Source organism: Dendrobates tinctorius, unplaced genomic scaffold (genome assembly GCF_039654945.1).
Source record: "Dendrobates tinctorius isolate UK_male_01 unplaced genomic scaffold, ASM3965494v1 ptg000016l, whole genome shotgun sequence".
In the NCBI taxonomy this organism is placed as follows: Eukaryota; Metazoa; Chordata; class Amphibia; order Anura; family Dendrobatidae; genus Dendrobates; species Dendrobates tinctorius.
In genome coordinates, this window is record NW_027361684.1 from 55,984,299 (window position 1) to 56,008,813 (window position 24,515).

Here is a 24,515-nt window from a genome sequence, read left to right on the forward strand (position 1 = left end):
AGGATCTGTACTGGCTCTCGTTCCCAGAGCGCAGGTGTGACGCAGTTTCTAAGGTGACGGTTGTCCAGCCTCTGCTCAGGGTCCCTTTGTAGACAGGACGTAGGCCTCTACTGCCGCCTATGGCAAGAAGGCGTCCACTGAGGTCGGTGATGGACGGGCCGTAGCTGCGGAGGGAGGCAGTGTCCAGGATGCTGCAGCGTGTGGATCCGCAGTCACAGCAGCGGCAGCGGGTCGCGGGCCAGCCGCTAAGGAGCGAGGAACAGCCGGCACGGCTGTGGCTGAACGTGGACGGCGGGCGGCCCCCGGTCGGGATCGAGCACTCGTGAATAGTCCGTGAGTGAGTAGCTTACCCCTCACAGACCCCTGATCGTCTCTCAACTTCACCGCGTCCATTACACCGTCTCTCTCTAGATCACACAGGCTCTTGTCTCTTGTCAGTCTCCCTGCCAACTGACTCCTGAGCGCGCCCCCTGCTCCTCTTATCCTCGCCCCGCCCCCTGTTGCCCTGGCTGCCTCAGTCGTGTCTCTCCCTTCGTTGTCCCCCCGTTGTTGTTCCCTCAGGAACCCTGATGGCGGTCCCCCTGATTCCAGCTGAGTCACTCTGTGGGAGTCCTCCTCCCTACATAGACATAGGCTTCGGTGGTATGCTTGGACTGTGCGGTGTGGTACTTTTTGTTTGCTCATACTTTAGCCACTAATATTGTTTTTATGGATTTTTTATTTATTCCATTTTGACACCAAATTACATGAGGGTACCTACTTTTATAAAGTGCAGAATGGCATTTAACAATTTGCCAGATTTGGTATTACCTTCCAATATATCACTGAATTTGACCTGCTTCAGTGTCACTGTGCTTTTTCACTGCTGCATAGGCAGCATTGGACTTGGTTCGGACCAACGGTGCAACCATGTTGCTTGTCTGCACTGTCAGTCAGGCAGGAGGCTATGGCTCCTGGCAAGCAGGCAGCTGGTAGGCTGGGGGGCTGTGCACTTGGGAAGACAAAACAAGGGACACAACCCCTAGTATTATAACAACGCAGAACAATATATTTTACTGTACATATATTTTGTAGTGCGCAATGTAAATTTTATTTTAGACTTTTCACAACGTTGTGTTCTATTTTATATTTTTATTTCTTACAGGGAATAGTAGCTGGAGTGGTGGTGTAACTTCTCAGAGTACATATTTGACTTCTGAGTACAGCGAAATAACAAATGGTGAGCACATTTTACTCTAGTGGTTAAGTATAAAACAGGGGCCTGAGGATTGTGTATGCCTGTATTGAAACATATTGAGGAGCTTATTATATATATGCAGGGTGGGCAACAGTCCAAAAATTCCGGGACAATTTCGTAAAAATAGGGCACTTTTTTACCTGTACTTAACGTTTTTTAAGACGTCCGTGATTTTTTTTTTAAACTTAGTAAACTTGACAGATTATTTGGGCTGTAATTATCATCTTAATACAGTTTACAGTGAATGCAGCCGATCTCTTCATACCAGAATTATGGGCTGTAAACATGCATCACTTATATTAGCTCATCAGCTGCTGGGGGGCTGCTTGGAGGGTACACCCCCTTCTTGCATTCTAAGTAGCAATAATTATGGAGTGAGCCCTTACTACAGGGGCTATTACTGATGTAGGGTCCAAGTATTAACCCTTTCACCAATGGCAATTCACTGCACTGTGGAGAACCAATTAAACTGAATTTGTCACCAAGCAGGCGCCTTATCATTATCACTTGGAGTCATTTAGAAAGCAAATTATTTTGGCTGTAATTATCATGATATTACAGTTTACAGTGTAATGCCTGCACATGAGGAAAGATACATAATCAGAAGAACTATACTACATTGCATGTATTTGCTAATATTATTATTTTCTCTTTAGTCTCATTGGGGGGCACAAAAACTGTGGGTGTGTGCTGCTGTCACTAGGAGGTTGACACTATGCATGAAAAAAATGTTTACTCCGCCTCCGCAGTATACACCTCTCCGACCGGCTGTAGGACAATCAGTTTTGCTTAGTGTCAGCAGAAGGTGGACAGGGGTCTCTCATAGACCCATGCCTACCTCAATATGCGTCGTTCCTTTTCAGGTAACCATGGAGGGATACAGAGTAGATTTTCTACATCTGTATTACCACACTGGGGTCATGAGTACGGCGTGTACTACCACCTCGTATCCTCATGATTCCCACGGGCAGGACCCTATCCCCTAACACAGGACTCGTGTTCAGGTGGCCGCTCCTGGTCCTGACCTTCGTCTCCCATCACTCACCCACCAGAGCCTGATGATCGAGAGAGACGCCCTGCAGAAAAGGTTTGGGACAGCAATCTTTTCATGCAGGTAAACCGACCCCTGTTACGGGGTGAACTGGAGGTAAGAGGCTGCAGCGTTGTATGATCTGCTCACCAGCCGCTGTAATCAGCACTCGGGCATACAGCACAGGGCTCTATTCTTATCTTAAGAGCCAACACTTACTTTAAGCAGTGCGGTTCCAGCCTCCTCGCGTGGCAGCGTGATGGCCTGGGCTCCAGAAGGCAGCCCTAAAGGATCCCAATGATAGGAGGATAGAATCCCTGGCAAAATCCGCTTTTGAGGCAGCAGCCGCTACATTGTGTCCAGCCTTTGCCTCAGCCTGGGTAGCTAAGTCTGTTACAGAATGGGCCAAACAGCTTAGACAGGGCATATTGGCCAGGGCACCACCAGCGGAACTGGCGAAGTTCGCAGATCAAATCTCCCATACCGGGAGGTATATGGTATCAGCAGCCCTGGATGCCGCGTCTTGCGCATCCAGTAACATGGTAGCCGTCCGGCGGACGGTCGGGCTAAAGGCTTGGCAGGCTGATTTGTCCTCAAATAAATCACTGACCAATCTGCCGTTTCAGGGCACCTGGCTCTTTTGGTCAATGTTAGATCAAATCATTAAGGATGCAACGGGGGGTACAAGATCCCTTCTCCCTCAGGCTAAACCTTGTCGATATGTTTTCAAACGTAGGGCTCAGCCCTTTCGCCGTACCCCAGCGACAGGCACTTATGCTCAGGGCCCGCAGAGGTCGCTAGCACCAAGAGACAGGAGGAAGGTATCATTTCGGGCCACCCCGTCATGGCATTCCCACAGTTCCAACAGCAGAGCTACCAGGTCAGGGCCGGGCAGAACCACTTCAGACTGATGCCAGCAGGGAGTCCAACTCCCTTCCCAGTACCTCTCCCAGACTAGGAGGCCGCCTTCTCCTCATCAGAGATGTCTGACAGAGTTCAGTAGAGGATATCTGGGTAAAGGAGGTAGTATCAACAAGATGCAAGATAGACTTCAACGTGCTTCCGCGAGATCGCTTCTTTCTATTGTAGCCACCAAAAGACGCTGCTATGGCTCTAGTTTTTTTTGCGGCAATCGACTCTCTCCTCAACGCAGGAGTGATCGTCCCCGTTCCTGAGCGGGAACGTTTTACCGGCTTTTACTCAAACCTGTTTGTAATACCAAGAAAGGATTGCTCAGTTCATCCCATACTAGACATCCAAAGGGTAAACAGATGGGTCTGCTTACGCCATTTCAGGATGGAATTGATTCGGTCGGTAATTATGTCTATGGGAGATTAGGAATTCCTATGTTCCATAGATATCCGGGACGCCTACCTACACGTCCGCATTTTTCAGGGACATCAGAGGTTTCTGCGTTTTGCTGTCCAAAAGCAGCATTTCCAGTTTGTGGCCCTGCCATTTGGGCTGGCAACAGCCCCCAGAATTTTTACAAAGATTATGGCAGCGATGGTAGCTATAATAAGGGTCAGAGGCATAATATTGGTACCATATCTCGACGATATTCTCATCAAGGCCCCCTCCTTCGCTCAGGCCCTGGAAAATCTAGCGGTAGTTTTAAACACGTTGTCCCGGTTTGGTTGGATCATAAACAGGGAGAAATCCCACCTAACGCCAACACAATTCCTAGAATGCTTAGGAATGGTAATCGACACCCGCCGCTCAGGGGTCTTTCTCCCAGAAAGAAAGTGGATTACCCTCCATTAGGGAATTCGCTCTCTTTTGAAATTCTGGCTTCTATCCTTTCGCGCTGCCATGAGAGTCCTGGGAAGGATGGTGGTAGCTTCAGAGGCAATACCCTTTGCCCTGTTCCATTCCAGGATACTGCAGAGGAACATCCTCCTTCAGTGGGACAGGTCCATCTCTTCGCTGGATCACCCTTTCCTCCCTTTCATTCAGACCAGGTAGTCACTCAAGTGGTGGCTGACCTCCCACTTGTTCATCTGGGACAGCCTTTCCCCCCTGTCCACTGGCAGGTAGTAACTACAGATGCAAGTCTCCTGGGCTGGGGTGCAGTATTCTGCCACCTGACGGTCTAGGGACGATGGTCGAGGCAAGAATCCTCACTATCAATCAACATTCTAGAACTGAGGGCGGTCTTTCTAGCACTTCTGCCTTGGGAAAGATACCTCAACAACCAGCCAGTCCGGATTCAAACGGACAATGCCTCGGCGGTGGCATACATCAATCACCAAAGGGGAACCAGAAGTCCCCGGGCACTGGCCGAGGTATCCAGAATTTTCAACTGGGCAGAAACCGCAATTCCGGCAGTTTACATTCCCAGCACAGACAACACGGCCGCCGACTTCCTCAGTCGGGAGGGGCTCGCGGCAGGAGAATGGTCCTTATACCAGGACGTGTTCCGTCAGATATGCCAGCTATGGGGGACTCCAGATGTGGACCTCCTGGCATTGCGACAGAACAGAAAGGTCCTACAGTTTGTCTCAAGATACCGCGATCCTCTAGCAATAGGGGTCGATGTGCTGGTCATTCCCTGGACACAGTTCAGACTCCCTTACCTGTTTCCACCCCTTCCTTTCCTGCCCAGACTGCTAAAGAAGATCAAGGTAGAAGGGGTGCCGGTCATATTGATCGCCCCGTACTGGCCCAGGAGGGCCTGGTTCGCAGAAATTATCAATCTTCTCGCAGGCACCCCTTGGAGACTCCCCGACAGACCAGATCTCCTGGCTCAGGTGTCGTTTTACCACCTGAATTCTCGGTTGCTCAATTTGACGGCATGGCCATTGAAACCACAATACTGAGAGCAGCGGGTTTTTCGGACCGAGTCATTAATACAATGATCCAGGCTAGGAAGCCATCCTCTTCCAGGGTCTATTATCGTGCCTGGAAGGCCTATTTTGGCTGGTGTGAGAATAATCACATCACACCTATGCCCTGTTCCCTGCCATCTGTCCTAGCTTTTCTCCAGGCAGTGTTAGATGGGAGTGTGGCCCTGAGTTCCTTGAACGGCCAGGTATCCGCTCTCTATATTCTTTTTCAAAGAAATTTGGCCTCCCGCTTACAGGTTAAGACCTTTCTGCAAGGAGTGGCACATGCGGCCCCTCCTTACAGATCTCCTATGGCTCCATGGGATCTTAACTTGGTCTTGGAAGCCTTGACAGGTTCACCCTTCGAACCCCTCCAGGAAGCTCCCATGTCTTTGTTGTCCTGGAAGGTGGTATTTCTCATAGCCATCACCTCTATTAGGCGGGTTTCAGAATTATCGGCATTGTCCTGTCGCCCTCCATTCCTAATTATGCACCAGGACAAGGTTGTTTTGCGGCCTCCTCCCAACTTTCTTCCCAAGGTGGTATTGACCTTCCACCTGAACGAGGATATAATCCTTCCGTCATTTTGTCCCGCTCCAACCCATCGTCTGGAGCGTTCTTTGAATAAGCTAGACCTGGTCAGGGCGATAAGGATCTCTCTGGCCCGGACCGCTCCCTTCAGGAAGGCGGACTCGCTCTTTGTTATCCTCAATGGGGTGTGAAGAGGCCTGCCGGCCTCTAAGGCAACAATTGCCTGCTGGATCAGAATGGCAATTCTGGAAGCCTACTGGGTGAAGGACAGGGTGTCCCCTGCTGGGGTCAAGGACCATTCAACCCGGGCGGTGGGCGCCTCCTGGGCGGTACACAACAGGGCATCAGCTATGCAGTTGTGCAAGGCTGCCACATGGTTGTCCGTGCATACCTTTTCGAGGTTCTATAAGGTCCATACCTATGCTTCAGCGGACGCCAGCCTAGGCAGAAGAATCTTGCAGGCGGCAGTGGTGAGTTCTCCGACCTGAAGGAAGTTTCTGTCTTTTCCCACTCCAGGGACTGCTTTTGGACGTAACACGGTTTCTGTGTCCCCCAATGAGACGAAAGAGAAAACAGGATTTTGGTTGCTTACCGTAAAATCTGTTTCTCAGAGTCTTCATTGGGGGACACAGCGCCCTCCCATGATTTTATTTAGTGTAATGAATATATGATGACTTACATGATTATGTCTCCTCCTACTGCTTTTTACTAACTGATTGTCCTACAGCCGGTCGGAGGGGTGTATACTGCGGAGGCGGAGTTAACTTTTTTTCATGCATAGTGTCAACCTCCTAGTGACAGCAGCACACACCCACGGTTTCTGTGTCCCCCAATGAAGACTCTGAGAAACAGATTTTACGGTAAGCAGCCAAAATCCTGTTATTACACCTACTGCATATTGGGATAGGATCTTGAAGATGGGAACACCCCTTTAAACTATACCATCTTTAAGCATAGCATTGAGTTAGTCCTCATACACACCTGATAGATAAATGTGCAACCGTGTCATGTACTAGTATTTATGTGATATTTCATGCAATTCTGTGATTTGTTTTTATTTAGTTTTCAGCAATGAAACATTTACCATGCCGTCCGGTACTGTTTCATTAAATGTGACAGCAGGTATGTGAGTTGTATATTAGTATCCCATTAATTTACTGCTTCATAAAAAATCTCTGTTGCCGTGTTAGGCTCAGTTCTCACAATGAGTTGATGCATCTTTGATGCTGCATACTTTCACTGAGCAAATGGAAGTGAATGGAATTTATAGAAATCTTATGACCACTGTGCTTTTTTATTTTTACATTATGGAAACAAACCTGAGGAGCATTTTAAAATCTTCAAAATGTCAGCTTCTGCATTAAATATGTGTTTTTTTGTGTGGATTTTCCCCACAGACAATGAAGGAGCTGAGGAAAATCCACTGCCTTTAAAAATACATAAATGTTTTTAATGTGTTTCTGCACACTAAAATCGCATGTAATCTGCACATGACTTTATCAATAGAGTTTTTAGTAAAGCTAATGATGCATTCAAAACATAGCAGTTTTATTTAAAACATCACTGGCCAAAAACAGACAAAAACCCCAGCTAAAAAAATGTGATAAAAACTCATGTAAAAAAATCGCACTCGAAAACTAAATGAAAAAAATACAAGGAACCTAATTTATCTAATAGGCACAGAAATGCTGCATAAAATCTGCAATATCAAAAACTTACCCAATACTCATTGTGTAAACGTAGCCTAAAAAGTAACTCGCTTATTATCTTATAACATTTATCTTAAGAGTACAGTATTTATTAGAAGCTCCTGACCACAAAGATGTCACAGATAAGAAAACATATTTAGTATATCAGAGTCTTAAAATGTTAAGATGAAACTAGGCCACATATTCTGTCTGAGCCATACATCTATCTGTAGCAATGTTTTATGACACGTTGTATGTGACATTCATTAAAATTGTTCCATTATTGTATCATTCTAGGAAGTGTGAATTGTTCCTTGAATGACACCAATGTCTATAAGAACTGTAAGTTGTTTTATCGCCGAAGTGGAGCATGTAACCAAAAAAGCATATGACCTGATTGAAGATGTGATAAAGAACATATGACCTTGTGGAAAGCATCATCATGGTTTATTAAACGTTTAGTGATAAAAATCTGACAGTGGGCTTGTGTCAGAGACATGCACAGAAATCATGGCGACCATAGAAAAACACCAAAGGAGAAAATCTCCACCAGCTAAAATTTCTGACAAACGTACTCTGATGTTTTCATGGAGACTAAATGGTTTTTCTCATGATAAATTAATAATATCACAATAAAAGCAGCATGGGGACAGGAAACCTTTTCTAAAATGCCACCATCTTCTAGTTCACCACGCACAAGGCAGAAGATGCCTTGCCTCAGAAGAAACCACAGTACATTCATGAGCACAGTTCAGCTTGATCCATCGCTAAAGTAGTGGGAGAATGAATGAGAGGCAAAGATGTTGCTGGTGGGAGGTATGAGAGGTATATTACATAATTGTATTGCTTTTAAGGCCAGTGCTATGATTGATGGGGCTAGTAGGAGAAGCGAGTGATGTTAAAGAAGAGGAGAGAACATGGCTGGGGAAAGGGCAGGATACTGCGTAAATCTGGTTGGAGGAATGGGTGGCATGTCTAAGAGTGAGGGGGAATAGCCCGGCTATTCAGTTAGCACGAATCTTGATAACATATCTAGTCTTGGGTGCCAGAACTGCACTGACTGGAAGCATTGTTGGGGTCCTTTAAACTATTAAAACTGTTGTTTTTTTGACAAAATTATGTTTGGTGATGAAGTACCCACTTTCTTCCATTCTCGTAGTGATTGGATTTCAGTATACGATAAAACTCTCTTCCACCACAAATAAAGAGAACTTCCAACATATGGATTGGTGCCGCTTCTAAGTAACTCAGTGACAGCTGTAAAACTATCTATTTGCTCACACTAGTGGCAGCTGAAGGAAAGCTATGGCTGTACATCAGAAGCAAGAAAAGGAGTTTAAAACTGAACTTCCTCTTTCACAGGCCTGATAGCGATTACTTGATTTGCATTTTTTGAGGAGTACTGGCTTGTACAGTCATCATAGGGTAATCCAAATGTATAGGTTTCCCTGGAACACCAGACTTATCTGGTGCTTTGTGTCTACAATATTACGGTATGTAGTGCTGGTGTCGTACCCTATCAGGCACAGTGCATATCTGCACAATCAAGATTAACATTTAAAGCAGACTGTGTGGCTTATTCCACAAAAAATTGATCAACTCAAAAAAAAACAAAAAAACAACAGTTTATTGAGATAATTTCCCTTCCTGTACAGGAAAGATTCTTCCAGTAGGGATTTCACAAAGTTAAAGGCAGTTCTTTTTCAATTTTGTAAAGTGCTGTAGAGCATTAGTCGTGACCGAGCTGCTGTCCGGTTGCACTCTGGCAACTTACATACAATGGGTGTCCTAGTGTGTTGCAAGAGGTGCATCACACTCACTTGTAGGCCACAGGCCTCCTCTGCCTCCAGACTTCCGTCCTCAGGAGCTGCCACATTCAATGGGACATCAGGTTCTTTGGAACAGTCAAACTTTTACAAAAAAAAGTCCAAGTTCATCAGGCGGGTACAGATGGGATAGGGCACAGCAATGCAGACTTTCTTCCTCCTCAACACAACTCCTCTTCGGTTCTGCCACACATTCATTCTGGACTACTCCCGAGCCTGCTGACTCCATCAGCCTTAGGGATTCGTTGTCCATTCTGGCATTGCACCTGGGACCGGCCACCTGCACCTCATGCAACTCCATGTCCACTGACCGCGTGATGTCAGAAGAGTAGGCCCGCTCCATGGTACCTGGCCCGAGCCCTAGGCTCCAGACTCTGTTGCAATGTCCATCAGGGATCTCCGTTTGGCTGCCCACTGCCCTGAATGTTTGGCCCATGCTGCCCCTAACAACCCACCACTACACCTGAACTTGAACTCCACTCCACACTTCACTGGCTAGCCCTGATCTTACTCTAACCATGAAGTGCCCCATTCTTATCAGCACTAGGGTCCACCCATTGGGCTAATCATAAGCTTAACCATTCCCTATCTACATTCTAACTTATTTTGCTTATGCTATATTCTATGCTGTCCTAAGCTTACCCTTATGCTATGTTCACATTATGCATTAACATCTTATATTCTGTACATCATCATAATACATTATCACGTTACATTGGACACACATTTCTTCAAATTTGAAATCACACGACGGTATTCACACAGTGCATCTGTTGTCTTCAAGGGCAGAAACAGGGTAAGATAGTCCACATCCCTATAATTTCACAATACTGCATCTCAGTCTCATGATAGGGTGTAACTTAGAGAAGTTCATTCCATTGAGTAACTAAGAGGTGGATTAAAAAAACAGCACCCATAGTAAGGAGAATGTTTAGTAGAAATGTAATGGTGTATTGTCTAAGTTTGTCTAGTGTAGCACTAAGAGTATACCAGTTCAGTAGTGCCAGTTTTCCTACCAATAACTGGTATGCATTACACATGACTCCTGAGCACACATAGATTTCCTGACTTACATGCACATGTGTTTGACACCTCCTGACTTTTTCATAAAATATTGGCAATCTACAAACATTTTTAACAATATACACCTAACAAAATCACAACCATAATTTTCATTGTGTGATAGTGATGTGGTAGTCACCTGCACCATCATCATTACTCCCAACCTTAGGGCTCATGTAGATGTCGTGCAAATCGTTCCGATCCATGGACGGTCTCCCGACCGCAGCATGGCAACTTCATGTATTTCTATGAGGCTGTTATACTCAGGTCAGAAGAGAGCATTGCATTCCAAGATCGGAAATATTTGCATGGACGTCTGCATTAGTGTTTAGGGCTCCAAGGACGTCTGCATTAGTCTTTAGGGCTCCAAGCATGCTTTGTGCTAAAGGGGGTTTTACACATAGCGATATCGCTAGCAATATCGCTATAACGTCACCGATTTTGTGACGTGCTAGCGATATCGCTACATGTGATACTTACCTCCGACCGGCTCCCCTGCTGTCCATCGCTGATCGCGCTAGATCGGCCAGCTCCATTTCTCGTCGGGCGCTTCCTGCTGGGCTTCCTGTGGCGCTGACAAGCGACGTGTGGACGCGGGCGGGAGGATGTCAGGATCGCCGCATCTGAAAGGCAAGTATCGTCCGCTGTATCGCTGCTGCATCGCTGTGAGATCTGCACTAGCAATCATTTAGCGATGCACCAGCGATCCTGACCGGGTCGTATCGTGGTCGGGATCGCTGGTGCATCGATAAATGTAAAAAGGCCTTAAGGCTAGGATCAGATCTCTTCCTGGAAGATAAGGAAAGCTTTTCATTGTAGGATTTGGCCAGTACTTTACAAATCCCTTTCATGTGAACTGTCAAAGATAAGCACTTTATTAAATACCTTGCTTTCTCAAATCCTTCTATAACCTAAGCTGCTCCCTTGGTGACAGGATCTGTGGCTGAGAGTCCTCTGACTTCTTTTGATATCATGTCAAAAATCTCCCTGAGTTACGAACTCTGGAAACTGATAGCTTGCCGCGTGGGTGCGCTAGGCTCTATTCAGCAGTGCTCACACTGCTCCTGTGCTCATTGCTGCAGGCACATTTCTACCTGCAGGGCTCTCCCTTGTATCTGTATGTGTACAACAGGACATATAGATAGTTATGTTTACATACACTGCTCTGTACCTCTATTACTTCTGTTCCCTGTAACAATGTCCTGTATAGGAGCTTGTACTCGGGCTATGTGTTAGGCTGGGTTCACACATAGCGGAACTCTCACGGAAATTACCGCGAGAGTTCCGGAATTCCATTCCGCGGGAAAATCGCATTTTAAATTCCTGCGATTTTCCCGCGGAAAAACTAGCATTTTGCAAGCATAATTAGCTTGCAAAATGCTAGCGTTTTCCAAGCGATCTGTAGCATCGCTTGGAGAACTGATTGACAGGTTGGTCACACTCGTCAAACAGTGTTTGACAAGTGTGACCAACTTTTTACTACTGAGGCCGCCTATGCAGCATCAGTAGTAAAAGATAAAATGTAAAAAATAATTTAAAAAAAAAAAATGGTGTTATTCTTACCTTCCAACGTCCCGCGCAGCCTTCCCGCCTCTCTCCACGCTCCCGTTCCCAGTAATCCTTTGCATAAATACCCACGATGATGTGCGTTCTCGCGGGATCGCGACATCTCGCGGTAATTCGCGATGACATTGTGCGAATGACCACGAGACTTCGCAATCCCGCGAGAACAGACGTCATCACTGGCATTTAGTACTGGGTACTGGGAACGGGAGCGTGGAGAGAGGCGGGAAGGCTGCGCGGGACGTCGGAAGGTGAGAATAACAATATTTTTTATTTTAAATTCTATTTTTTATAGGGATATGGTACCCAAAGCCCGGAGGACAGTCTCCTCTCCTCTGGACCGTGGGTACCATCCGCAATTGTTCTGCTTACTTTTCGCATGGTGGGCACAGCCACATGCGGAACGTAAGCAGAACAATGCATTCCTATGGGTGCGGGATCGCCGCGATTCCGCAAAATTAATGAGCATGCTGCGTTTTTTTACCGCGAAGCGATTCCGCCGCGGTAAAAACCGCAGCATTAGCACAGCATTGCGGAATCCCATAGGAATGCATGGGATGCTTATTTTTCGTGTTTTCGCTGCAAAATCGCATGGTTAAAACCGCCGCGGAAACACGAAAAAAACGCCACGTGTGAACTCAGCCTTACACTGGATGAGGAGAGGGATGGGTGTAGGCAGGGTTGCAGGTGGTGTGCTCACAGCTGGCTTGCAGCCCAGCACAAGGGATTATGGGAAGAGAGCAGGGGAACCTGAAGAGAAAATAATGGCTTTGAGAGCAGAACTGATGTCAGGACAAAGGAAGGTATAAAATATGAAACTGGCAGAAAAGGTAAATGGGAACTTTAAGGTCATTATTAGTAATGAGTGATAGTGCTCGGATATAACGTTATCCGAGCATGATCGGATGTTATCTGAGTATTGCAGGGCCTGTAGTGTAGGTTCCAGTCCCCGGGCTGCATGACATGCAGCTGTTAGCCCATTCACTCCGCAGCCCTTTTTCGATTTTGCATTTCTGTTTTTTGCTCCCTTTCTTCCCAGAGTCATAACTTTTTTGTTTTTCAGTCAATATGGCCATGTGAGGGTTTGTTGTTTGCGGGACGAGTTCGACTTTTGAACGACACCATTGGCTTTACCATATAGTGTACTTGAAAACGGGAAAAAAATGCAGAGATTGCCTAACAAACAGGCAATCTCTTCATGTGTTGCAGCTGACTAACAGCCATGAATCATGCAGCCATATTATCCCCGCAATATTTGGATAAACACCCGAGCATGCTCGGATAACGCTATACCGAGTACACTCGCTCATCACTAGGGCAAAAACAGTAACTGAGCTGGGCTAGTGGACAATGTTTTTAAAGCGAAACCGTTATATCTTATCAGATAAATCTGCTTTCTCTAATAGGACTGAACTTTAATTTTAAAAATTGTCAATTCCAGGATAAAATCTGGAATTCTCCTACTGATACCGATTTTACCCGGGAATTGACAATTATGAAAATGAATGATCGATTCTGGCAGAGAAAGAGGCCGATTTCTCTGAGAACATATATTGCAAAGTTGCTTATTTTCATATGTGCTATTAATTTCTGAAGTAAAAATTAAAACACTGGTTACTCTTTAAAGAAAGAATGTACGATATTACTTCTGTCAGTACCTCTGAATTTTACCTCTTCTAATCATGGATTTGTTCAAATCTTATTTACAGTTCAAATGGATTTTTGCAATATATCTTGTGATCACGGCACAGGTATGTTCCTTATATTGATACCAGAGCAAAAATAGTCTATGTGTAAATTTTAATTTGGCACTTTGAATGGATGGAGAAAATAATGGAGGTAATACTTTTCGCTTAAATAACCTAATGTGTATTTTTCTTGTACGTAAATAATTTCTGTTACTAGCCACACACTTAGATTTATGGGTGTTTTGATATTAATTGTGTTATCTAGTTTACATTTCATGGTGTTATGTGCGCTATTAGGGCACACTTTTCAGGTCGGATAATGATATTAACCTGCAGATATCGGGTTACTCGCCCCCTTTACAAATCTGCAGGTTAAGGCTATGTGCACACGCTGCGGATTCACCCGCGGATTTGTATCTGCGGATCCGCAGGTAAAACCGCAGCTAAAATGACCTGCGGTTTTACCTGCGGATTGGCCAGCGGTTTGACACCTGGACAATGGAATAGGTGGCAAACCGCAGCGGAATCCGCAGAAAGAATTGACATGTTTTTCTGACCTGAAAGGTTCCCTTTAAAAACATCAAATGTGTAGGGGACACCGGGTCGATGCAGTTTGAACTGATACATACAAGGCTCTTAATTATCATGAATATGTAGAAGACACCGGGCCTATGAGTTTTGAACTTACACATGGCTCTTAATAATAATGATCATAATGATTAAGAATCCAGTATGGGTTGGAAAGGTTTAGGCCCGGTGTCTCCTACATATTTGATGTTTTTAAACTCGCTCACTCGTATTTTTCACTAATTACAATAAATGCAACACTTGATTCTTGCAGATGCTATATCACTTTCTACATACTGATTTCCACAACTTTTCTGAAAACAGCTGGAGATACTGTGTATTGTGGTACACTTAGAGAAGCACTCCAATTAACTTTTTTTCCTTAAACCTGGGTTGATGTTAGTGCAGTGTAGTGTCAGTGTGTTAATATACTCACCAATTGCTCTCTTCTCTGGTATCCAGGAGTGTAGAGATTAATGATTACTAACACTTCTTAAGCTTTCATCTTATAGCAGTCAGTGTGGGCAGAGACATTACAACAGAATAGAACTTGTCTCATTACAAACACTTCTGCAGATGCAGTTATCCTCTCCCATCCCTGTCTACTCTGCTTCTAATTTCCATAGTAGCCACTAGGGCTTTTTTAAAGGCCCCGTTACACATAACGATGTCCCAGCGATCCCACCAACGATCCGACATGGATGGGATCGCTGGGACATGTTAGGCTGATCGCTGGCGAGCTGTCACATAGACAGCCCCTCCAGCGATCAGGACCAGCGAGCACGCTGGTATCCAACATAATCATCGGGTTTCTAAGAGCCGCAGGGCTCTTAGAAACCAGATGTTTACCCTAGATACCAGCGTGCACTGCAGGCAGGGCGGGAGGTGGAGGCAGAGCGGCGCACAGACAGACCGGAGTAGCTCTGCTATCTGCTACTCCGGTCTGTCTGTGTGCCGCCCTGCCTCCACCTCCTGCCCTGCCTGCAGTGCACGCTGGTATCTAGGGTAAGCATTGGGTTTCTAAGAGCCCCGCGGCTCTTAGAAACCCGATGTTTACGTTGGATTCCAGCGTGCAGCGTCGCTCATCGCTGCCTCCCGCTGCCACACGCACCGATGCGCGCTGGCCAGCGGGAGACCAGCGATGAAAAAATGGCCCAGGACGATCCAGCATGATCAGCGATACCCGGCAGGGGGGCCGGTCGCTGCTGGATGTCACACACAGAGAGATCGCTGTGTGTAACGGGGCCTTTAGACTTGTACTTTCTTTGACTGCAGGAACAGTTGTCATAAAGGTTTCCTTATCAGCAGAGGTAGAATTACAATGACAAGTAACACCTCTATAAACAACTGATAACAAAGATTTCACCAATCACAGCTGATCCTTGTCCCCTTCATAATGACTTTTGCACATTCTCATTAAATGCTTAATACGAAAGATATGGTCAGAGCCTGTACATCCTGGCTAATGTCCATGTGTTGTTTCCTTGTATAGCAGGACATTAGAGTCTAGAAAAGCCCTAGTGGCCATTGTGAAAATTCCAAAATTCCAAGAATACTAATTTTGTTTTATAATTAAAATCATAATATGAAAAAAGTGCCAAAAATATTTTGAAAAATATTTATCACAAGAACTTGATTTATAAATAGATCATTTACTGATGATAGCTTCCTTTTAAGTAAATCATTTATTAATGACCAGTGTTAGACAAGTAGACTTAGGTTTCTCCATTATTAAAAAAAATGGACACATGGCTATGTTTAAATGAAGCAATATATATATATATATATATATATATATATATATATATATATATATATATATATATTGTGAGAATCATGTGGGAATAGTGGATGAGGGCAGGTATATCTCGCCCAGATTCCTTTCCTATGTGGCCTAGTCTGGTCAGTATCGCACCTGCTTACTAATGGATAATGGGAGGTGGATATAAAAGGATGCAAGGTGGTTGTGTGAGTGTCTCAGCCTGGGAACACAGAGAGCTTGTTTGTGTGAGAGACACATACGTGAGTGAAAGCAGTGCCCACTGCAACTGTGGTTTGGCTGGACGGGAGAAGCCCGCCAGTTGGTAGTTAGGTTGTCCATTGTTTAGTTAGTGCCGGACAGGCAAGGATTTGTTTTATGTTTTATTTCCTTTTGCATTGCTTTCACCGTTAATAAACCTGACCCAGGGTCGGTTACACCCGAATCCCAGCTCTGCGCCTGAGTTTCATGCGGAACGCACGTGACCTTTGACCCCAGCAAAGCCGATCCCGGAGTGTTTTATCACAATATATATATATATATATATATATATATTAACGTACGGTGGTCTCCAGGCTTCCTTTTCCAACTGGGGGCTTCTGGTAACCTCTGCCGCAGCCTGATCAGGAAGCAAGAGCCACGAGACCACTCTAAATACTGTATAAGAAGCAGCATTATATGATATCTCAGTTGCATCCCTGTAGATTTTTTCTTTTGCTATATCTTCCACTGCAATGTTTAAAGTAATTGTATGCATGTTTTATTTCTTGCAGTTTATGAGATAACACTGAAAGAGGTAAGGTTTGTTATTCAGAGTTTTTTTTCTGATTCCTACTCTTGAGAATAAAAACATATTGTGTAGATGTAAGAATTTACCACATGATAGGCTGGACTGGATATGCGCAAAGAAATCAAAGACATGTCAATTTTTGAGTAGCATCTGAGATCAACATATGAAGTTTTGATCTTACAGTATTGTTTGGGGAGTGTTGCCGTGATCAAAAAACACAATTTTGGTGTTTACAGTGTTTACGGATGGGGTTAATTCATTTTAAATTTTCATCAGACTGTTATGGACATGGCAATACCATGTACGAGAATTTTTTGTACGTTTTTTAAAAAAAAATGTTAATGGGGAAAAGAGGAGAGATATATTTTTTAAAACCTTTTTTTTTTACTGTGTATAGTAGTCTCCATAGGGAACTTGAACCTGTGATTGTCTGATGGCTTGTGCTATATACAGCAAAAATCACGGTCTACTTTGAAACCCAGCTTTATGCTTTAGGCTGGGTTTCAAAGGAGCTCCTTAATGTGAGGAATGGAGGTCTACAACAGATCCGTCGTTGTTAATGCAACCCATCGGCCGACCTACAATCAAGTCGCAGAGCAGCCGATAGGCGCATAGAATGATGAACCCTCATGCCGTCATGCTGAGATGCTTCAGATATTGACAGTGGCATTTAACATATTAACACTCATTTCGCTCCTCCTGCAGCTGTTAGAGACAAGTCCTGGCGGTGTGTTATAGCCATTATCTGCCGGGTACGAGGCAGGCTCACCCTGTGAACATGCCTTATACACAAAAAATGTAGGTCTGAATGAGCGCTCAGGAAGTTTGGTTCCACTACGTACTCCCGTCTCCAGATATTTTTTATGTGAGCTGCTATATTGCCCAAAGGCTTAAGGAACCAGGACTTGTCCTATTATGCATAATGCATAGTTAGCAACCTTTTAAGGGATCATGCATATAATCTGTGTGATTGTGATGTAAATCTGTTATGTCCATAAATATATATTCCATTCATTTATGAAAAGTAAACTTGTTCCTAATTTCTTTACAGCCTTGCATGCTGCCAATTGATGTAAACAAGTAAGTGGCATCATTTACTCTTTTTTAAACGTTTTTGGTATGGTGGTGCGAGGCCTGGTCTCGGATTACTCTGGTGTCATGAATCCATTTATGAAAAGACATTTTCAGGGTTCTGATATTTTTGACAATAGTCGCGCTGCAGACTGCGCTGTCCTGTCTGACGCAGGTGTAGAGTAACCAATCGTACCGACAATACAGTAGTTCTCTATCATAATAAACTAGAAGTACTAGAATTAAGTGGATCAATGAATGGCATCATTGCAGGTCTTATTTAGACTAGAAGGGTCTTTTTTAAATGAAAAATAAGTTTTGATAAGGACGTAGGCACAAACCTGAGTCAGCTGTAAATGTATATAAGCGCCTGGAGATTTTCACATACAGTGTGCAGTCTGCTACAGTAGTATGTTGGTGTAGAGGATTTTATGGATCAAAAGACTGAATAATTAACACATTGATTTGCTTGTTTCCTATCAGAATTAAAATCTTATTTAACCTTACTGGTGTCATGTAAGTATAATTATATCCTTTTATTCAGTACCTAGTACATGAATATTATTGTCAAGTTTTAATTTACATATTGCTTCACAAAGTAGTCTATGTCTATTGAGTAGAGCTACAGCTCGTCATTTCAAAAGAATTACTTTAATGAAGAGTTTAAAGATCGAATTGCTTTAAAAAAAGATAAAAAAGCCGGAAACATCTAGTTTTTACTATATAGATTAGCATATGCTTAATCATTTTAAAGTTTAAAAAAATGGCTAAATTAACATATTTGAAGAAAGGCAAACCACTGTACCAAGGCACAGGGATGAATTAATAGTAGCCAGGACCCCAGGCAGTTTGGAAGGCGCAGGCCCCCCTATATACAGTATGAGGCCCCACATAGCCCCCTACATACAATATGAGTCCTCAGAATGCCCCCCCCAATCAACAGCCAAAGTGATCAACCTATGAGACACTTAGAGATATAAACCATAACAAAAAAAAATATCATTTCTCTATATTTAGTTAGTTTAAAAACCCAATACATAAAGACATAAATGCACACATTTTTGCACAGAAAAACAGTGATTTAAAAAAGAGAGCACAAATGAGGGGAGACTAGTTTTGCCCATCACAATTCCCTTCCTGACAGTGGAGGTTGGCTTGACACCCGAAGTTGAAATGGTATGGCGCCCCCGCATCTCGCCGACTTCCCCTTTGTATTTCTACCACTACTCTAACTGACCAGGCATACTCTATAGGTGATCAGATAATATGTAATGAACATATATAAATATATACAATGTAGATACTAGTGGGCTGAGGCGTATTATTAATATTTTTCAACAATTGACACCGGTCTCCGCAACAGAAACTTCACCAATAGAAATGTATTGAATGCGGAAAATCTGCATGGTTCAGTGGACACATGCGAATTTACCTGCAGTCATTAGAGCGCAGCTTTTTCGACGCAGTGAAAATACGCTGCGTCCAAAGCACTGCTACTCACAGATCGTGGGTGTAATAACGCTGCTGGCATCACTGCATGGCCTCCAATCCCCCACCTACCTTACAAACCAACTTACTCACTACTCCGGGCCATGCTGTGAGTTCTGTCTGCTGCTGGCTCTGTGCTGGATGCCTCTTGTCTCCTGTCAGCTCTGTGCATGTTTCCTGGCTGCGTGCCTAGGGGGGCGGCGCCTGCTCTTCCTGGTTCTTATAGAATCAGTATGCTCCTGCCTATGGTGTCCCCAGCCAATTGCCAAGAGGCTTCAGGTATTTTTGGCAGCTCCACCCGGTGGAAACTGCCTGAGCAACGCCTTTAGTCAGTTAGTGTCTTACTGCTGAGTTGCCTGGTCCTGAACTGTCCTGTATTTCGCCTTCTCTGGGGGCTTGATTCCCAGACCTGTATCTGTACCTGTCCGTTCTGCCATCCAGGAGGCAGAACATCCTGGTCTCTGTCCTTGTTTCTATCCTTGCCTTGTACCTGTCCGTTCGCCCTCCAGGTGGCAGAATATCCTGGTCTCTGTGTCTTTGCTCCTGTACCTAGTCTCATACCTTTCCCTGTCTGAACTCCGTCCTGTACCTGTGTCTGATGTACCCCAGTCTGCGGCCTGCCCTCCCCTGCTCTTTATACCCTTGTGCTTCCTCCCTCTGTCTTGCTGCTACTGCAGTTCCTCTCCGTTCCGCTTTGCTCCACTGCTGCAGAACCTCTTGCTGCAGCTCCTCTCCGCATACCTTGCGGTTCCGCTTTGCTCCGCTCCTGCTGCTGCAGAACATCTTGCTGCAGCTCCTTTCCTCATATCTGCAGTTCCGCTCTGCTTCCCTTCTGTGGCTTCGCTGCTGCAGAACCTCTTGCTGCAGCTCCTCTCCACATACCTTGTGGTTCCGCTTTGCTCCACTCCTGCTGCAGAATCTCTTGCTGCAGCTCATCTCCGCATTCCTTACGGTTCCGCTTTGCTCTGCTCCTGCTGCTGCAGAACCTCTTGCTGCAGCTCCTTTCCGCATATCTGCAGTTCCGCTCTGCTTCCCTTCTGTGGCTTCGCTGCTGCAGAACCTCTTGCTGCAGCTCCTCTCCGCATACCTTGTGGTTCTACCCTTGGTTCCGCACTCCTGCAGTTCTGCCGTTGCTCTACACTCCTGCGTTTCTACCTTTGTTCCATACTCCTATGGTTTTGCTGTTGCTCTGCACTCCTGCGGTTCCGCATTGCTCCGCACTCCTGCGGTTCAGCTCGCTGCACAGCAACCAGTGACTTTGTTCTGTTCTCCGCTCCGCAACCTTGTGGTTCTGCTCCGCTCTCGTTCCACTTCCTGCTTCTCCAGTCTGAATAGGTCTACCTATTCCATACACCACTCTTTCCTGCCCGTGTCCCTGTGCCTTCAGAGTCAGCTCCTGCCCCTTGTGTCTCAGCCATGCCCGCCTGCCAGTGTCTCACCCGTGCCCGCCTGCCAGTGTCTCAGCCCTGCGTGTCTGCCAGTCGTGCCTGTCGCCCGCACCTGTCCTAGCGTTCCGTCCCCTGGTGGGATCAGCAGCCACAGCCAGACACCACCCTGGAGTGGCACCTGGCAGCTACCTGCCGCACAAGCCTGACCTCACCATCAGAGGCTCCAGTGAACACCAAGGTAGCTGCTTAGTCACGCCCCTTAAAGGGTAGTCGGGGCGCTAGCATGACAGTGGGCACATACACTAAGTCATGCTGCAATGAGGATAACAGCTCACACAACTATGCAATATGCCCTCACATAACCCCTACATACTATATGAGCCCCCACACAGCCCCCTATATACAGTATAAGCGCTGACATATCCCTGTACATACAGTATGAGCCCACACACAGCCCCCTACATGCAGTATGAAGCCTCACATAGCCCCTAATATACAGTATGAGCCTCCACATAGCTACCAAGATATGGTATGAGCCCTCATATAGACTCCTAGATACAGTATGAGCCCCCATATAAAGCTCTATATACAGCATGAGCTCCCATATAGCTTCCTACATACAGTATGAGTCCATGGACAGCCTCCTTCATACAGCATGAGCTCTCACATAGCTCTCAATAAAAAGTATGAGCCCGCACATAACTACCTAGATACAGATGAGCCCGAACATAGCCCCCTTGATACAGTATGAGCCCCCAGATAACTCCTTATATACAGTATAAGACCACATAGCTTCATATATACAGTATGAGCCCCCATATAGCCTTCTAAAGTATGAGCCCTCACATAGCTCCCTATATACAGTATGAGCCCTCACATAGCTTCCTATATACAGTATAAGCCCACATAATAATAATAATAATAATAATCTTTATTTATATAGCGCCAACATATTCCGCAGCGCTTTACAGTTTAACGGTTTCAAAACACAAGTCATAAGTAATAACGCTAACAATACAATAATTAAAGCAAAATAAGACGAAATAAGACGACCCTGCTCGTGAGAGCTTACAATCTACAATGAGGTGAGGGAGATACAGAGTACAGGTGTGTATTTACAATGGTGTATTTACAATGAAGGTCCAGCCATCTTGCGGGAGTGAAGGCTGGATGGAGATAGTGAATGGGCTACACACGCACACTTACACAGAGAATGACTTTGATTAGTGAATGTGATTGGCCGCTCTGAACAGGTGTGTTTTGAGGGAGCACCTAAAACTATGCAAATTGTGGATAGTCCTGATTTCTTGGGGTAGAGCATTCCAGAGGATAGGAGCAGCACGGGAGAAGTCTTGGAGTCGGGAGTGGGAGGTACGGATTAGTGCAGAGGTTAGTCGAAAGTCGTTTGCAGAGCGCAGCGATCGGCTAGGCCGATAGACAGAAATGAGAGAAGAGATGTAAGGGGGTGCCGCACTGTGGAGAGCTTTGTGGGTGAGAACAAGTACTTTGAATTGGATCCTATAATGAATGGGCAGCCAATGTAAGGACTGGCAAAGAGCGGACGCGTCCGAGTACCGATTACCCAGATGGACGATCCTGGCTGCTGCATTAAGTATGGACTGGAGAGGGGATAGTCGAGTGACGGGGAGGCCAATTAATAGAGCGTTGCAGTAATCCAGGCGAGAGTGGATCAATGCAACAGTGAGGGTTTTTGTTGTTTCCATAGTGAGAAAAGGGCGGATTCTAGAGATGTTCTTTTGGTGTAAGCGGCAAGAGCGGGCAAGGGATTGTATCTGGGATGTGAAGGAGAGATTGGTGTCAAACATAACACCCAGACAGCGCGCCTGCTGCCGGGGTGTTATTGTGGTACCACCCACGGAGAGGGAAATGTCAGATTTAGGGAGGTTAGTAGACGGTTAGTAGACATAGGTCACTATATACAGTATGAACCCCCATATAGCCTCCTATATGCAGTATAAGTCTGCACATAGCTCCCTATATACAGTAAGAGCATCCATATAGCTTCCTGTATACAGTATGAGCCCACACATAGCTCCCTATATACTGTATGAGCCCTCATATAGCCTTCTATATACAGTATGAGCCCCCACATAGCTACCTAGATTCAGTATGAGCCCTCACATAGCTTCCTACACACAGTATAGGCCCTCCACATATCCTTCTATACACAGTGTGAGCCCCCACAAAGCAACCTATATACTGTACGAGCCCACACATGGCCCATATATATATATGAACACATCCCATTCACATATTAATATTTCTTATCATTGTCCTCTCTCCACTCCCATCATTGTCCTCTCCTGATCCCCATCATTGTCCTCTCCTCCACTCCCATCATTGTCCCCTCCCCTGTGTATTGGGGGAAAAAACACACTCAACTATCTGTCCGTCCCTCCACAGCATAATTTATTTCTTCATTAACGGTAACTTCCTAAATAACACAGGCGCCCTGCATGCTGACATCATCAACCTGCGCACACCTGTGTCACTGACAAAGTGACGGGCAGGAAGTTGAGGACGGGAATCTGCAGCTCCACTGTCATCTTCTTTTATAGACAGCGGAGCTGTAAGATGACACCCTGCCCAGCATGCTACACATGATTAGGAAATCTGGCCATGGGCCCCCAGTAGCCTCGGGTTCCGAGAAACAGGCCAGCTACTCCACATTATTAGCTGCCCTGCAAAAGCCCTAAACTACTTCTGCATCGACTATATGTTTTCCCTTAGTGTCTATCCTGCCAGGATATGTGCGTTGCCGATGGTGGTGCACAAAACTTTGTAATGAGGGCAATCGGGGCCTGGGCACCCCCGGAAACCTGGGCGGTAGCTCAGATTGCCCTTATTATAATCCACCTATGCCAAGGCAGTTGTTGATGCTGACCACATTAACAATTTGCATTATGCCATTCTTCCATTCTTTATTATTAACAAATTTTGTTTCCATCAGTAATCAACTAACAATTTAGTATCTTTTTGTTGTACCATGTTCTTTTTAAGCTACAACATGCATTGATAAATTATATCTTCGGACAGATCCTTTGAACGGGGGCCATGGCTTGTTTGGTGCTGTTTGCCTGAAAATGTTGTGGAGGTCTATGGGTGGGTGGTGTATTGGTCTTGTAGGGCTTTTTTGCAACCCTGGGCGTGCAGCTATATGGTGAGTGAGGTTGTGTTCTCAATGTGGCCACTCGCTTCTGGTCCTCTCCATACACAGTGGGTGAGCTGTTGTTATTGCTCTCCCTGCGCATTAGCTTTCAGCCGTTAATAGCAAAATAGCTTTACCTATATTATTTATTACTTTTGGAGTTTTCGTTTTTGGGGGAGGGAGAATGCACCATTTAGAAGTAAAAGAAAGAAACCCCGTTCTGAGGTCCACCGCTACTCCAGTTTTCTGCTATTTGGCTGTGGCTGTTACGTAACGTCGATATTATTGCAACATATCACTAAGCACATAAACTCTGCCACTGAAGACCAAGTCCAGTAATGATCCATTTTAATGGATCCAACAGAAAACCTTTAGGAAAAAAAGTTGGTCTGACAACTTTTTAGTCCGATATTCACTAACAGATCTCTGCGAGATCCGTTTTTTTAACATTGGAGTCAATAGGCAATGGATCTAATAATGCGGCATCCGTTGTCCTCTATTTCTAACAGATCCGACAAGAGAAAGCCTTTCACTTCTCCCCTTATTTTGAATATGGGGAAAAGGAGCCATCGCATCCTGGAGAGCTCCGCAGGCAGCACATCTTTCGGCAGCTCGCATGCGACCCACGGGCCATATGTTGTGCAGGCCTGATCTACTTGAAACATTTCCCAGGCAGCTACCACTACCAAGGCAACATGTAGTTCAATTAATCAAAATACTAGATAGTTGCATATGGAGTTACAGTTGCATTGAAAATTATTCAACACCGCTTGAAAATTAGGTTTATTAGCAAAATGTATAACATTTCTGTTGTTTGAAATAAAACAATTAAA

The 24,515-nt window shown here is 45.2% G+C and overlaps 1 protein-coding gene across 2 annotated transcripts in view; it reads left to right on the forward strand.

Moving 5' to 3' along the window:
• The window catches only part of ADGRG2 (adhesion G protein-coupled receptor G2), a 231,688-nt gene that overhangs the window by 127,374 nt on the left and 79,799 nt on the right, over positions 1-24,515 (forward strand). For both annotated transcript variants that reach the window (XM_073565881.1, XM_073565882.1), the window contains 7 exons: positions 1,145-1,219; positions 6,686-6,745; positions 7,609-7,653; positions 13,472-13,513; positions 16,550-16,572; positions 17,618-17,646; positions 18,121-18,153. In XM_073565881.1, coding sequence (XP_073421982.1) covers positions 1,145-1,219; positions 6,686-6,745; positions 7,609-7,653; positions 13,472-13,513; positions 16,550-16,572; positions 17,618-17,646; positions 18,121-18,153 — 307 coding nt within the window. The remainder of the gene's footprint in view (positions 1-1,144; positions 1,220-6,685; positions 6,746-7,608; positions 7,654-13,471; positions 13,514-16,549; positions 16,573-17,617; positions 17,647-18,120; positions 18,154-24,515) is intronic.